This window comes from Pipistrellus hanaki (genome assembly GCF_964339955.1).
Source record: "Pipistrellus hanaki genome assembly, chromosome: 5".
NCBI lineage: Eukaryota > Metazoa > Chordata > Mammalia > Chiroptera > Vespertilionidae > Pipistrellus > Pipistrellus hanaki.
This window is the reverse complement of record NC_140507.1, coordinates 6,083,362-6,099,826: the sequence shown is the minus strand read 5'-3', so window position 1 is coordinate 6,099,826 and position 16,465 is coordinate 6,083,362. Positions and strand designations below refer to the sequence as shown.

Here is a 16,465-nt window from a genome sequence, read left to right as displayed (position 1 = left end):
CTTGACATGCTGTTCCTTAGCAAACAGGTTCTACCCCTCCCTCCTTGGGTCCGGTGCTTTCCCACCTCTCAACTTGGTACTCCTGAGCCTCAATTTCCCTGTTCACTCATTCTTCAAGGCCAACCTGCAGAGCTCTCTTCTCCCTGAAACTTTTCCCAATATGCCAGTCATATCTGATTTCTCCCTTCCTTGAGCCCCCATGATACTATGCATTTTTTTAAAATTTTGAAATTTATCTTCTACTGCTTTCCTGTAGCGTGGTTTGGGCATTTATAATTTTCTCATTTATGTATCACCATGACAGAGAAGAGACAGGGCCAGCCCTTGCCCTCGGGGAGTTCCCTTGTTCCAACCTCACATTACAGCATATTCATCTCCCTGAGAGCAGGTGCCCACTTTGCTCCTCTGCTCACCTCCGTGTCTAGCGGTGGCAGATGCCCCTCCTGTGCCTATGGGTTGAATTTAGGAAGGAATTTCCGAGTAATTGATAAACATTTATTAACTGAGCCAAGCTTTAGGAGGAAGGAAATAATAATAGATGCTTCTTCCTTCCTTTCTGACTGTGGTGTGTTAGGAGGCATGATCCTACTTTGCTCTCAAATGGACAATCAAATAAATCCAGGGAGAAAAAGATCTCAAATCAAACAAGTCCACTTGCAGCCAGGGAGACTCTTGCTCAGAACCTGACCTTCCAACTGCTCACGACTGTGCAGGTGACTGGGCACAGAGGCCAGGCAAATGCCTTGTCTCTCTTAGAGTGAGTCCTTCAAGTACTCCTGTCTGGCCTGTGTGATACGTTGAGCGTCCATGTATCACATGGGGCTGGAGCATCCTTTGAAATCTAGGGCTATTGTGAGGTCTAGAAGAATGGATGGAGAACTGGAGGCGACCTGGACCTAAATGGGTGGATTTAGAATCCAGCCTTTGCTCTGCGGATGCTGGGGTTATTCCTTGAAAGTTTGAGAATTTTTTCAGTAGTGGCTTTTGGAAAAGCCATGAGGACCTGGGGTCAGTTATTTCTGTGGGGATGTGTCATTCTGTTATACTTTATGTTTTGGTATGTATATTATGCTAAGTTATCTTATTTTTTTTTCCAACAGGGCATTTTTCCTAAGTCCTTTATCCACCTCAAGGAAGTGACCATTGAAAAAAGAAGGTACCTGTCATTCTTCACTAGGCTTGGCCTTCAGTGGCTTAGGGGGTATTTCTGCCCTGTCTGCTTTGAAAGCATGACCTGGTGGATGTGATCCCTCTTTTTCGTGCCTGTGTTTATTTGTGTGGCTCCCTAATCCAAATGGACTCATGCTCAGATCTGATTCTGAGTGGGTATCAGTAAGTTTGGAGAATCAAACTTTTCATTGGCAACTGCCTTTGAGCTGTGCTAATTAAATTAACCGTGAATAATGAGCTTGAAGGGCCCACCCCAGTGAAGGAGGACATTAACAGGGAAGCCTCTTGCATTTGCATAATGTAATTGGTGTGGCTGTTGGAGGCAGTTTAGTCTCCTGACAGCAAGGACCCCCTCGGCAACTGCAGCTTAATGCAAATGGGCCAGCACTTTGTCTTGTTAGCACCTGGGTCCCAATTTCACACTACTTTCTCTTCTACCTTAAATAGAAATATTGAGAACATCATTCCTGCAGAAATTCCTCTGGCACAAGAAGTGACAACGACACTTTGGGAGTGGGGCAGCATCTGGAAACAGCTCTATGTGGTGAGACTCTAAACCCCGGATGGGAGCTTCTTGTAGTCTTTGGTTGAAATTTGGATTTTTAGCATTGAACAGGGCAAGGTGGCTTTACTGAAGTGGAAGGACACAGGGTATGAGGACATCAAGGCCCAGAGAGGTTCCGTGACTTTCTCAAGGACACACAGCCAGTTAGTGACAGAGCCATAAGAAATGGGGGTCTGGTGTGATCCTTTTTAAAATTAATGCAAACATTTTCAAACTTGAATATTTTAAAGAATCACCTTGAGAGCTGTTACAATATAAAGCTTACTTCAAGGGGGCTCTGCGGTTTTAATAAACTCAGGGGATTTTGATTTCCTGGTCTGCTTACAACACCTTCAGAAATACTGTTCTCATATGTTAATTAACTAATGGCTGCTGTCCTCAGATCTATGAGGAAACTTTGACCCTGGAAAAACAAAGAGCGCATTTTGCATCTGTTTTCCCTGTATTGAATCGAATCTAATTTTAAGTCCTCCTTTGATGTTTCTGAAGTTCTAATGAAAGCAATTAGCTAAGAAAACCATTAAGCTGCGAGTGAAAATGTCAACCAAGGCTCCCTGCATATTTGTTACATCACCTTGCACAGCTGCTGCTGTACACGCACGGTTTGCACTTACTTTTATAGTCATAAATGTTGACTCCCATGTGGATATTTCATAATATATGGTCATCGATACCTCCAGTTCTGTAAGTTCCCCAACAGTTGCTAGGAAAGTTTGGGGGACCCACAGTAGATTGAGGCTCAAGTGGATCATAATTCATCTCCACTACCCTTTTGAAAACATCTCATACGCGTGCATTGGGAAGCTTGGCATTTCCCCTGGAGAAATCATTGACAGCAAGTCCATCCTGCCCTTGACCTTAGTAAACAGCTCCATAAACTTCCAATATTCCAGTATCACCTTCGTGAATCTTGCCTTATTTCCACACCATCTATGTAATGTTTTCTTAATACCTACATTGGCAAACTGAAAGGATTCCCATAAGGAACTGTATAGCAAACTATTTCATTCTAGCATTTTCTGATTCCCCAATACCAATTGGATGCGATTCAATTCAATTTAACACTCACTACCCAGAGTTACATCAGATGCCATAGATTTAAGGGCTCAACCCTGCAAGAATTGTCACTTCAGATGCCAGTCACGAGTCCTGCATCCCCATTCGGGATTCTCATGATTCCTCCCCAGCCTCACCTTGGACTCTGCTCAGAGAGTTCTGGAAAGAACTGTATTCATGACTACTGTTTTATTAGAAGGGATGCAAGGCAGGAACAGCCACCTGGAAGAGATGCCCAAGAAAGGCCCTGGGGTGGGTGGTAGTGGGCACAGAGCTGCTACGCCTTCCCCAGGAGTGCCACCCTCCCTACATTGCAGCAAATCTAATCTGTTCACCATCTGGGGAGTTCCTTGAACCTTGTTGTGGAGGATTTTAATCAAAGTCTCATTAAATATTCATGATTGATTATGTCATTGACCATTGGTGGTTGAGCTCAATTCTAACCTTTCTCAGCTCCCTGGAGGTTGGGAGTGGGGAGGTGAGAGGGACACTTAAAATTCCAACTCTCTCCCCACATGGTTGGTTTCTATGGCATCCAGCCCCCAGCAAGGGGTTATCTAGGGCCGTGCTCGGCAAACTGCGGCTTGTGAGCCACTTGCAGCTCTTTGGCCCCTTGAGTGTGGCTCTTCCACAAAATACCACGGCCTGGGTGAGTCTATTTTGAAGAAGTGGTGTTAGAAGTTTAAGTTTAAAAAATTTGACTCTCAAAAGAAATTTCAATCATTGTACTGTGATATTTGGCTCTGTTGACTAATGAATTTGCCGACCACTGATCTAGGGGGAATACCAAGTGTTATGGCATTTGCCTAAACTCAGGTTTGGTTGAAAGGAGCTCATTATGAATAAGGAAAGACATTCCTATCTATCAACCCGGGAATGCTAAGTATCTTTTGATGTGCCAAGACCTGGGACAAAGACCAAAACTATATTTCATTAGACCACACATGCTTTCCCAAATTGAAAGCTAAAAGTACTTGGCACCATTAGAACATCATTCAAATAAATAACATTGAAAACAATGTCATTAAATGCTTGCTTTAGTACCTGCCAAAAGCTTTGAGCCACAGACCTTCTCTCTCTCTTTGGTCAAAACAAAACAAAACAAAACAGAAATTAACCAATGTGAGAGGGTTAGAGATGTATTACATGAAGCTGCAACTTTCTCCTTGGCTTGAATAGGACAGGGGGAGAATCATCATAGCGGCCCATAATATTTGGTGTGATGTCTTTGTTCCAATAAAAGCCATATTGTATCCCACAGGTTGTATACCTGTCATACTTGGGGAAACACTGTCATAGAAATGGGTCTTTATCACCAGAAAAATGGCCCTGGTCCCCAGCCTTAAAGGGGAAAGATTTCTATCTTCACTTCTTGGTTCTTTGGATGGTCTAGTAGTTAAATTGATATAAGACAGCTTAATAGAAAAAACAAATTTAATTTTATACTTATGGGAGGCCCAAAGGTTTGAGACTCAAAAGGCAGCCAGGTGATGGAGGCTTCCAGAACATCCTGAGCTCAGGACAGGGGAGGGGTTTGGAATACAAAGGGGAGGAAGGCATTCACAGGAAGGCAGAGGAGAGCTTTGGAAAACAAAGCTTGCCCTGTTCTGCAGAAAAGTTGCTTAGGTACAAAGGTATGTATGGTGAGAGCGCTCTTCCTGGTACAGGCCCTCCTTCCAGTGTAAATTTAGGCAGTTGAGGGGGAGGTAAAAAGCGTTTCCTGAATCTGTTGGCTTTTGATTGCCTTCAGCTCGAAATAGTCCTCATGTCAAAGAGACATATTTTGGGGTGGCAAAATCTGCTCCCCTTCACAGCAGCTGCTCATGGTATTCCTGCCCGAGCATCTTTTGGGATTAGTCAGAAATCATCCTTTCGAGAAGTGATTGGGGTTGTTAACTTTGCTTCTGGGAAACCCTCATGGCCCAGGTGACAGAGGGGGTATATGCCAGGGACTAAGACCACCACCCAATCCTTCTATAGCTGGGGAAGGGTACCTCCTGCACAGGTGACGGGGGACTATTTCCTGTCTCCTAGGCCAGCAAAAAGGAGCGCTTCTTCCAGGTGCAGGCCATGATGTACGACCTGATGGAGTGGCGGTCCCAGCTCCTCTCAGGAACGCTGCCCAAGGACGAGCTGAAGGAACTGAAGCAGAAAGTCACGTCTAAAATTGACTACGGCAACAAGTAAACGCTCTTCCCTCTGAAAAGATACTTTCTCCCCTACCCACCCCCTCCTTTCCTCCTTCCCTCCCCAGAAGCTTGGTTTCATTTTTAGAGACGAGTTTGCCACTTTCTATTTGGGAAAAGGCTGTTACCAAGGCTGTGCTTGTGCGCCTTTGTTATCACCCCCCTGGGACCCAGGACAGGCAGGCGGAGAGCGGGCTTGCTTATGCACTAGTTATTACCCGGCTGAGAGATTTAGGACACTCATTTAACCTACTTCCGAGGGGCTGGGGAGCGCAGTCATGCTGGCTCACTTTTGGCTTAGTTGTCATTTTATTCCGGCGGCATTTACAAAACTGGTCCTTAAATCCCAGTGTGAGATTTCACGTCCTTCCCCATCCTAAATTATCCAAGCCCCATACTGTCAGCTAATTCATGCACAGTTACAAAAGCATTTCCTCCAAAGGCAATAGCAGAGATTGATTGGAATTTGAATGTTGTGAAGTTAAAGAGAACATGAAACAATTTTTTGAGGCAGGGAAACCTACTGGTAATAATAATAGCCGTAATAATATTTTAACTAACATTTAATTCTGGGCTTATTATGCACCAGGCATGCTAAGTGCTCTGCATGCACTGTCTCATTTAATTCTTATAACAACTCTATGGGGTATGCATTTGTAGTGTCCTCACTTTTTTTTTTTTTCAGTTGAAGAAACTGAGGCTCTTAAAGAGGTTAAATCACTTATTTGCAGTCACACAGCTAGTAAGTGGAAGAACCAGCATATAGTTCCAGGCTGCCTGGCTCCAGAGTCCATGGGCCTCACTACTATGTGACTTGCAGAGCATTTGAGACCTGTAAAGGTCTGCTTCCCCTCCAAATGCCTTACTCATTTGTTTATTCATCCCAACAACAAATGAGTGTTGAGCACTTATGATTGGACCGATCTCCTGCTAAGTGTGGAGGCTGTAGAAATGAAAGTTTCTGTCCACTAAAGGGCCACAGCCCAACCAGGACTGAACTCCAAGGAAACATTTGTTATGTTCTGTTGTCAGTTTGATGGCTTAGAAAAAAGAGGTTCTTAAGTTGAGTGGAGAAGGAAGTCAAGGAAGGCTTCTAGAGGAGGTGACTCCAAGCTGGATTTTAAAAGTTAAAAGAAGCGGGTAGGAGTGCCCACTTCTTTAAATACCCAGGCTGCAAAGTGGGTCACAGGTCTGGAACTTCTCAGAGGAGGAAGTAGAAAGGGCCTAGTCAAGGAGAGTACGATCATTTCCTAGCAGCCAGGCTTTCTTGCTTTTGTCAAGAAAGGAGATCCAAAGAGGAAAGCCAATGGGTCCAACTTACAGCTGCTTTCCATCCCAGGAGCCCAGCCCTTCTGCTGGTTCCTCAGCTGGCAGCTGCCAAGTGTGTCCAAATCTGCTTATAATGCACAGGGCCCAGAGTGGCAGGATGACGAGTTTGCCGCGCAGCTGCTGCCACCATCGGTGCGGTGGCATCTGCGCACAGCCACAGCTGGGAGTGTGGGAATTGAGGGAGATTTGCTGCCTTACAGCCATGGCCTCTGTGACCTCCAGTTGTTGTGTCCTCCCAGAGGCTCCTGAGAAAAGGGACCAAGGATGGAAGAAATGGTCCAGCTCATTAGAAGCTTTTCCTGGGGTAGGGGCTCTTACAGACCCTGGGCCTCCTGAACAGTAGTTGCCTCCCTTCTGGCCTGTCTCTCCTGCTGTGCGGGAAGCTCCTCCAAGACAGCAACTGTCTAACTCATGGCTGTGTGCCAGGGACAGGGTCTGCACATAGTAGGTGCTCAGTGAGTTGTCACCGAAAGAGTGCATGAGTGATGGTGATGGAAGAAAGAGGAGAGAACATGCCCTCCCTCCATCAGCCTCCCCTCTGCGGCATGGCCCACCCAGCCCTGTGCTTTCAGTTTCGAGCAGTTCCCTTTGGGGAAGTGAGAGACACCCTCAGAGACTGAAGCCCTGAGCTGAGGGGCCCCTTGCTTCTAGCCTCCCTTCCCGGATGACTTCAGCTGGAAGTGAGAGAGAACTGTGCACCTTGAATTAACACCGGCTCAGAGCTCTGATGTGGGGTGTGGCGAGTGGCCTCCTAAGAGTCAGAAGGCTGGACCTCTGAGCAGAGTGTGGCTGTGAGGTCAGGGAAGCATGAGCGGGTGCTCAGTGTCCACAGAGTGATCAGAATCAGCCCGTTTCCTCCCCAGTTCACTCCATTCCTGCATTGAGACAATCTTGTTGAGACCAAAGTGGTCCCAAGGTCATTTATAAAATGCATCATCTATACTAGTACATATTTCACAACAACAAAAAGCCAGCAAGGAGGACTAATAATGACCTACTGAGTGCTTCCTATCTGCCAGGTACTGTTTTAAGCACTTCCCATGTACTAACCCATTTAAGTGTCAGGACAGGTCCCCATTTCTCAGATGAGGAAACTGAGGCTTGCAGAGTGATTAGGTTATTTTGTCCAAAGTGCACTGGCATTTGAACCAGGGGGCTTGATTACAGGGTTCAGTGCTTAACTGAACTGCATCCCAAGGACCATGTGGATTGGAGGAGGGAGGGAGGGAGAGAGAGAGAGAGAGAGAGAGAGAGAGAGAGAGAGAGAGAGAGACATCTTAGTAGGAAGTCATATGTTGCTTGAGAGGAGGAAGCATGAGTGAGAAGGTGAGAGGAGGGAGGCAGCGGTGGGAGACAGGGCAGGATGTGATAGCTCTGAATCTAACAAGATTAGTAGGAATTATTCAGTGAAGAATTACATAGCAGAAAGAGAGAGAGAGAGAGAGAGAGAGAGAGAGAGAGAGAGAGAGAGAGAGAGAGAGAGAGAGAGAGAGGAAGAATGCGAGAGGAGTTGTGAGACAAACATAAACAGAGAGAGGAAGGCAGATGGACCAGAACCTTGAGGGCCTGAGAGCCAATTGGAGAATTTTGGATTTGTCCAGGGGGCAATGGGAAACCACAGAATGAGCCATTTCTGTTTTATTTGTCTTAAAAAAATATTTTTAGAAAAATGCGCACAGTGGGGGCTTCTTCCCCCATCTTCATCCTGGGTTCATTTGATAATTTTCTTGAACAGAAGAGAGCAGTGGGGCCAACTACTAAGCAGAAAATGTCAAAATGTCCAGTTCTCCAAAATGAATGGTCAGCTGTCCTGTGCGGGGGCAGCCCTCCTGATGCCTAGTCCTGGGAATCCCGGCAGTCCCGCCCCTCGACTACTAAAGCTCCCAGTTCCAAGTGGGATTGGCAATGGACTGGCTCTCTGTGTCCAAAGAGTGAGGGGGGAATCCTCAAATGACCCCTCCAACGCCCAGGGTGGCTGCACCTGGGAGAATGTTTTATTCATACATTTTAGAACTGAATCCACTTTGATACATTTTGAAGAGAAAGAGCTAGAGAGATCTTGGCATTAAATTATGTATGGGCGATACTCCATCTTTTCCAAGGCCACGTGAGCCTCTGCTCGGCATTAGTTGAATGCATTTGTCCCCACTGAGCACGGCCCGTTCTGCACCATGGCCGACCAACATTATGAGTCATATCTAGTGGGAAGTTAATTTCCTAATGAATGTGGACAAACGGGTGAACCTTGGCTCCCTTCTGTTTGCATTTGGATGAGATGAGAGACGTGCCTCTCAATCCGATTCTCAAATAAGAGATGAAAGCTTCTTCTCCTTCCTTTGTCTTTGCTGTCCTTCCCCAATCTGGTACCCAGTAGTGGTGCCTAAGCAGGGCCACTATTGACCTTCTCAGAATCTCCATCAGCCCATCTCCCCTAGGGACAACTGAGGTTCCCCATCTCATTATCAAGTGCAAAAGCAGCTTTAAATTAGGCCTCTGCAAACCTACCTTGGGTCCCTCAATCCAATACTGCTCCTAAATGCCTATCTATAATGTATACCATAGATGTCAGGAGTGCAGACTAGGATGTAGTATTACTTTTTACTAGCTGTGTGATCTTGAGCACATTAATTAGCCTCCATATCCTTGGTCTTTTTTCACCAGTAAAATGGGGGTATTAATTGTATCTCCCTCAAGGTTGTTGTAAAGAAAAATGCATTAATAATACACAAACAACATTTAAGAGATGTGAGCTCATTGCAAGTGCTGTGTGAGTTTTTGCTGTTATTAGTAGTCTTTGATGCCAAACAGAATGGCAGATGAAGTTGAAACAAATCAATGACAAAGGAAAAAGTGTGTGACCTGGAAATCAGAGAGCTAAAGAGAGATTTGCCCCTAACAACTATGTTCAAATAATTATTAAATGAACTAGAGGCTCAGTGCATGAAATTCATGCACAGGGGCGGGGAGGTGTCCCTCAGCCCAGCTTATACCCTCTCCAATTGAGGGATGTCCGACTATCACAATCCAGGACTGCTGGCTCCCAACTGTTCACCTGCCTTCCTTCCTGATTTCCCCTAACAGCTTCTGCCTGCTAGCCTGATCACTCTAACCACTCCCATGCCAGACTGATTGATGTCTAACTGCTCCCCTGCCAGCCTGTTTGCCCCCAACTTCCCTCCTTTGCCAGCCTGGTCACCCCTAACTGCCCTCCCCTGCAGGGTTGATCGCCTCCAACTGCCCTCCCTTGCAGGCCTGATCCCTCTCAACTGCCCTCCTTTACAGGCCTGGTCCCTCCCAACTGCCCTCCCCTGCTGGCCATCTTGTAGTGGCCATGTTGTGTCCATATGGGGGCAGGATCTTTGACCACAGAGAGGCATCTATCTTGATCTTGTGCGTTGGAGTGATGGACAATCTGCATATTACTCTTTTATTAGACAGGATAGAGGCCTGGTGCATGGGTGGGGGCCAACTGATTTGCCCTGAAGGGTGTCCCAGATCGGGGTGGGGTTCCCTTAGGGCATGGGGCGGCCTGGGCAAGGGTCCTGTGGTGGTTTGCAGGCCAGCCATGCCCCCTGGTGACCCAGGTAGAGGCCCTGGTATCTGGAATTTATTTACCTTCTACAATTGAAACAATTCAGCCTCTCATGATTTATCCTCCTCTCCCATTATGCTTTTCAGAATCCTTGAACTTGATCTTATTGTCAGAGATGAAGATGGAAATATCTTGGACCCCGATAACACCAGTGTCATCAGCTTGTTCCATGCACATGAGGAAGCAACTGAGAAAATCACAGAGCGTATCAAGGAAGAAATGGTGAGCTTTGTGACACCAGCTTTGGCCAAGATGGGCAGACATTCAGAACATCATTAACTTAAAATAATATATTAATTTACCAGACTATTTTTCCTATTGACAGAGATGATCAGTAACCACATACATTTTATTGCGGTTTTGTACTCAGGTCTGCAGTTCATTCTGTATCCATCTCATAAGGTAGTTTAAGGCCAGAAAATTCCCTAGTCTCATAGAACTTTATAGCCCAGAGCAGAGAAAAGAAGAAAGACAATAAAAAAGTAAATAAATAAATGGAGTAATTAATTACTGGTGGTAGTAAGTTTCTAAAAGGCAATAACCTAGGGTTATGTGAGTCAGTGAACCAGGGGCTATTTCAAAAGGTACCATGAAGAAAGGCTCTGTCAGCGGTGACATCTGAGATGACACTTGAATAATGCGGAGGCATCGGGCCTGGGAAGAGCTAGGGACAAAGTGTTCTATGCAGAGAGGACAGCAAGTGCAAAGGGCCTGAGGTAGGACTGAGTTCTGAATGTTTGAGAGGTAGAAAGACCAGTATGGATGGAGTATGATGAGCAGTATGAGAGTGTAGGCAACGCCTTGGCCTTGGAGAAGCAGGTAGCAGGAGCCAGGCCTTATAGGACCTGAGGAGTCATGCAATAGGGTTAAGACGTTACTTCAACTGTGGTAGGAAGCCAAGAAAAGATTTCAAGGAAGCAGTCTTTTCAAATTTAATATCTGACTCATAATTAAAAATAATTTTAACCACAGTATTTTTAGATTTATTGAGATATAATTTTACATAATAAAAATTAACTTATTTAAAACTAGTCTAATGAACCTTATTAATATATAATGTTGGGTAAACTCTACCACAATCAAGATATAGAATAATTGCATTACCCTAAATGTTTCTTTGAGTTCCTTTATAGTCCATCCCCTTCTCCATTCCCAAGCCCCAGGCAATTTCTAATTTGCTTTTCAAACCTTTATCAGATATATATTTTGCAAATACGTTTTCACCTAGTCTGTGTCATTTCAAAAGCAAATGTTTTTAGTTTTGATGAAGTTTCTTTAAGCAATTTTTTTTTTCTTTTACAGTTTGTGTTTTTTATGGAATTACTTCATGAGGAAGGCTGGGTCAGTGGTGGGAAACCAAGAAAGGAAAATCAAGGCCAAGAGAGGTTAAAATCAAGGCAGTGTGAGAGAGTAGGCAAGTGACCTTGGCTCAGGTTGCAGAAACTTTGGGTTGTAGAGCTGAAAATAATGCTGAAATCGTTGGGCCCAAAACCTACATGATTCTCAATATCCTGGGCCATCTTTCTGTTGTCCTGAGTGGTGCTGGGCTAATTTTCTCTATCTTCCTCTCACCTCTCAGTCAAAAGACCAACCAGATTATGGAATGTATTCCCGGATCTCCTCATCTCCTACCCACAGCCTCTATGTCTTTGTGAGAAACTTTGTGTGCAGAATTGGGGAAGACGCTGAGCTCTTCATGTCTCTCTATGACCCCAACAAGCAAGCCGTCATAAGGTAGGTGCGGTCAGTGTTGCCTGACTTCTCTGCATGTGGACGGCTGGAGTTGGCAGGCCACAGAACATCTTTTCTTTCCATCATCACTTGTGCAGAAATTCCCACCCACAAGTGAAACTGAGCCTAACTGAGAATGGGAAATAACTTTTTTTTAGGACATGGAAGTCAGGTGGACATATTTCTTACTACTAATTTTTTCCCAGAGTTATGGTTTATAAATAGTTTTGATTTCTGGAAGACAACCAGAAATAACAAGATTCAGAGAGGTAGCATTGGATCAAAAGAATTACTTTATAATGGGAATTGAGAATGAATGGTGCAAACTTTGTATCCTCCTTAGCAGCAGTGGCCTAAGAAAGAGTCTGAGCTCTAGGTTCACATCCTGACATCCCCATCTATTGTTTCTCAACGTTGGGTAGGTCATTCATTTTTCTTCACTCTGGGTTTTCCATATGCTCAATATGGATGCCAACCTTACAGGGTCATTTCTTTCAAGCTTTTAGTGAGAAAAAAGTCACATGAAGCCCAGGGCTGGCAAATGCTACCCATGTTCTAAGAGGGAGTGGCTATGATTATTACTACTTTAGTTAACTGTTCTTGAGAATGGAGGAAATGAGGGGCCTTCTACGTTCATCAGCTCCAGGAGGGACAAACACTTTTGGGGATCTCCATGGAAAGACTTTGGACCTCTCTGCTGACCCCAGGTCTCTGCTTTTGCCTCAGACCATACTTCCTCCCAGGTGACCACTGACTATTGCCCCCAATCGAGTTAGGGCCAGCCCATGGTCCTACATTTGAGGTCCTGGTTTATGCATCTGGAGCACAATCTCCTGCTTTTATGGAGACAATGATGTCTTTCCAGCTTTGATGCCATGGCAATGAAATGAGTGCAGTGCTGTGAATGTGGGGCTTTGAAAAATGATGGCTCTCTTGGAGACACTTGTGAAGCATGGAGGGGACCATCCTTCTGAAAAGGCTGAACTGAGGCCTGAACATGACCTCATTCAATTTCATTACTCTGTGCCAGTTGGGTGAGAACATGAGGCTCAAGGAAGCCAAGTGACTTTCTCCAAGCCCCATGTTCTTGTAAATGGCAGAGCTGAGATTTGTACCCGGGTCCATGTGGCTCCAATTTAGTCTGTTACCAGGGCACTTTTCCCTAGCATCAGATACCTGGGTGGTTTTCACCAGGGTTTCATTTACGGTGGAAAGCTATTCTTTATGGCAAACCAAATCCCTAATACTAGAGAGCCAGCTCGGTTCAGCTGTCTAGGCCTCAGTGGACACTGCAAACACGTTTTCCTGCTCCCTGAGAACCTGCCTTGAAATGATCTGTGTGTCAGTCTCCTTGCTGCTCCTGTCCGTTGCTCCCAAGGCACCCAGGACAAAGATCCTGAGAGCACTAACAGGGCCCTCCCTGCCTCTCAGAAAACATGAGGACTCATCATGACCGAATTGGCAAGGGTTCCTGGCCTGCTGGCTCAAGTGATGGATGGCCTGAACCTGATCTGGGGGGGAGAGGCAATGGATCAGCGTGATGGCAGCCCTGTTCCCTGATGTGTCACATCGATGATGTGCTTGCTGGGGCGTGCCTGAGAGATGCCTCTGCGAATGCACAGACACAGGGAAGCCTTCAGGGGAGTGAAGGATGGGGAGGAGCAGAACAGAATGGGCAGAAGCAAAAGAAGTAGAAAGCCAAGACAGAAGAGAAGAGGCATGATACAGAAAAATGATGGGGAACTTGGATGCCTTACCTGTGTCAGACTGCCTCCCCCTTTCCCTACGAAACCAATCTCCGCTCTTGCCTGCTCTAATCAGGGTTGACAGACAATGAGCCGCAGGCTAGTTAAGGCACCCTCAGTGTGGCCCACATGTGGATTGGGGAGACTTTGGCTGAGACGGACCTTCCAGTGTTGGGATGAGTCATGGTCAGATTCCAGGGGGTGTCTGAAGAAATCTGGTCTGGGAGATTTAAGGCAAACTTTTGTAGGACAAACAAACAAACAAACAAACAAAAATCAGCTCAGGCACTGGGCCAGTACAAGGCTAATTCTCAAAAGAGCCCAAGGAGGAGTTGGAATGGTCCTCGGCCTTCCTCTGAGGGAGGGTGCCACATGGAGGGGGCCTCACCTGTCTTAGTGCTGGGTGGGCCTTCCCGATTTACCATCAGGTCTTCCTGGGCAAGGATGAATGGGGCCTGCTCAGCCCTCTAAATTGCTTTTCTTATTTATGATTCCATTTCCCCTGGAAGAAAATTGCGAGGCCCTGCTGTTTCGACCTAGCAGGGTGGTTCTCGATAGGGCTTGCTACCTGTAATGAAAGGTTCTGGGTGATACCCACGTATTTCACCATGACAGGTCAGAAATAACCAATGGGAAATTACTTTAAAATTGGGGAGGGATAAATGAATTGGCAAATGGTTTCCTGGTTAGTTTGCTGCAAATTTCTCTAAATTTTAAAAATCTTACTGGAAAAAAAATATTAAGGTGCATTTAACTTGATTGAGTTTTAACCACTGGTTAATCTGAAGCTGTGTTCATTTGTTAGCAATTCCATTTCCCCCTTGAACCTTCCTTGGATTACTCCCATTAATCTTCTAGGGGTTAGTGGAGAGAGAGAAGGCAGAAGTCAGATAGAACAAATCTCTAAAAAGAAAGCACCTGCTTTCTGAATTCTCATTATGTCTTCTCGGGGTGACTTGATTTCTGAGCTTTATTTTTGCTTTTTTCTAATTAAAGATAATAAGCATTTATTTAGTGCCTACTGTATACTCCTGGATGGCATGGAAAACCTACTGACTCAACTGGGCAAACTTGTCTTCTCCTCAGTTAAAGAGGTGCTAAGCTCTCTCTTTTCAGCACAGCTGTACGGACCACGATAAACTGCACAGGGTGGTATGTAGCTTGAAGATGTGAAAGGATTAATGATCGTATGTCAGAAGCATGAGACTGCCTCTCATCAAACCCTTAAATGGGTTTTAGTTAACCATGGGATCAAGCCAAATTTCCTGAATGGCCTTCAGGGCCTACATGGTCTGGCCTCTCTCGGATTTCTCTCTTTCCCTGGGGCCTGTTTCTAGGTGTGTATGTTTTTCAGGTTGCTCGTACTCATGTTTGCTTTGCAGGAAAAATTTCCCTTTCCTACTCTTTTCTTGACCAACTTTATTTGCATGTCTCAACAAAGACTTCCTTGACCTCTCAAACTAGGCCAGGCTCTCCTGATTCACATTCTCACTGCATCCTGAACAGTTCTCTTAGAGCACAATTACATGCAAATAGCTGTTAGGACCCCATTTAAATAGTTACTTAAGCCTATCTCAGATAATGGCTAAGGCCCTCAGTGGTCCGTCACAGTGTGATGTTCCATTCAAGGAAACAGTCCAACATCAAAGGGACAATTTAAAATAATTAAAAATCTTTACTCAGTCTTAAAAGAGGAGTGGAATGGAAAGAGTAAATACATTCTTTTTTTTTGGGGGGGGGAGGGCTACAGATACAGTAAAAAAGGAAATTTTATTTAGTGCAAAGCAGCTCAATTGTGATATTGTGACAAAGCACAGTAGTGAAAACAGCTGAATACATTCGTAATGTCCAGCAACTTGCACTAAAAGAATTTCCCCCTCATTTATGCCCCTCAGTAACCCCACGGAAAATTCTGCTGCTCTTCAAAAAGCATTAGGCAGCTGGGCCAGAATTTGCTTAGCAGATGTGGGAGGGAAAGAGGTCGTGAATACATGTCAGTACTTCTCTGCCCCTGCAAAGCCAATGTCTGTCTCCCTGATGGGACCATCATCTTCTGCAGGGAGGAACCATGTCTGTCTCCAACACTGCTGTGTCCCCAGCAGCCAGCATGGTGTGGGGCACAAAGTAGTGGCTTGGCCAATATTTTGACGGAATACATGTTGAGCCCCTGGAAATAATGGGTTGCCACTTCTCTTCCCACAGTGAGAACTACCTGGTGCGATGGGGCAGCAAGGGTTTCCCGAAGGAGGTGGAGATGCTCAACAACCTGAAGGTGGTCTTCACGGTGGGTGTGCATTGTTTCTCGTTACCACGTTCCACATGCCCAGGGACACGATATTGGGGATGAGGCCGGGCAGTTGGCCCGGAGGGAGTGCGGCCTTGGTGCAGAGCCGTGTTCCATGCTTTCTGTAGAGCTTTGAAGCCAGAGAAGGGCACTGTGTGCCCCATGGAAGCTGTGGGAAAGGTTAATTCTCTCCTTATCCCTCTCTCACCCTCCCTCCCGTCTCTTTCTCACTCAGCTGTACAGAGAACACATGCAGGGTGCTAGGTAAGCAAGCACCCGCCTCTCCCAGCTACCGTCTGGATGAACTGGGTTAGCAGCTGTGCTGATTTTCTGGTTCATTCGTGGTTATCCAGAGTTCCTTTCTTTGCTTCATAACTAAAAACCTTTCTCAACTATATCAAGAAAAAGATAAAGACCTTCCTAGATCATTAACTGGCTTGGTAATCTGGATATTCTGAGCATAATGAAGTAATGCACGACTGAAGATGTTACAGGCCATCCTTTTAAAAACCAGTGCTCACTGGGCAAGACATATGTAGAAATGCTGAAATCAGTTGTCATTTGGACGATCTGTTTTTGAGAGTGAACAGGCTGTTTGGCTTTGGAAAGGAGAACCAGTGGGAAGAAGGAGATAAGGGCTATTTCCAGCAGAGTCCCCTCCCTTGTCCTATTCCATGAGGTTGTGTTAAGGATGTAATCTTAATACACCTAAGGATGTCTGAAAGCTCCTTTGAGGCAAAGAATATTTATGAAATTTTCCACTATGTTGCCTGTGTTAGCAAGGGAAGTAACAGAGGAGAAGCCAGG

The 16,465-nt window shown here is 45.5% G+C and overlaps 1 protein-coding gene across 2 annotated transcripts in view; it reads left to right on the top strand.

The window, feature by feature from the left end:
- The window catches only part of DOCK2 (dedicator of cytokinesis 2), a 362,595-nt gene that overhangs the window by 24,614 nt on the left and 321,516 nt on the right, over positions 1-16,465 (top strand). For both annotated transcript variants that reach the window (XM_084884009.1, XM_084884008.1), the window contains exons 4-9: positions 1,101-1,156; positions 1,618-1,714; positions 4,826-4,974; positions 9,985-10,120; positions 11,478-11,632; positions 15,577-15,658. In XM_084884009.1, the coding sequence (XP_084740135.1) occupies positions 1,101-1,156; positions 1,618-1,714; positions 4,826-4,974; positions 9,985-10,120; positions 11,478-11,632; positions 15,577-15,658 (675 nt within the window). The remainder of the gene's footprint in view (positions 1-1,100; positions 1,157-1,617; positions 1,715-4,825; positions 4,975-9,984; positions 10,121-11,477; positions 11,633-15,576; positions 15,659-16,465) is intronic.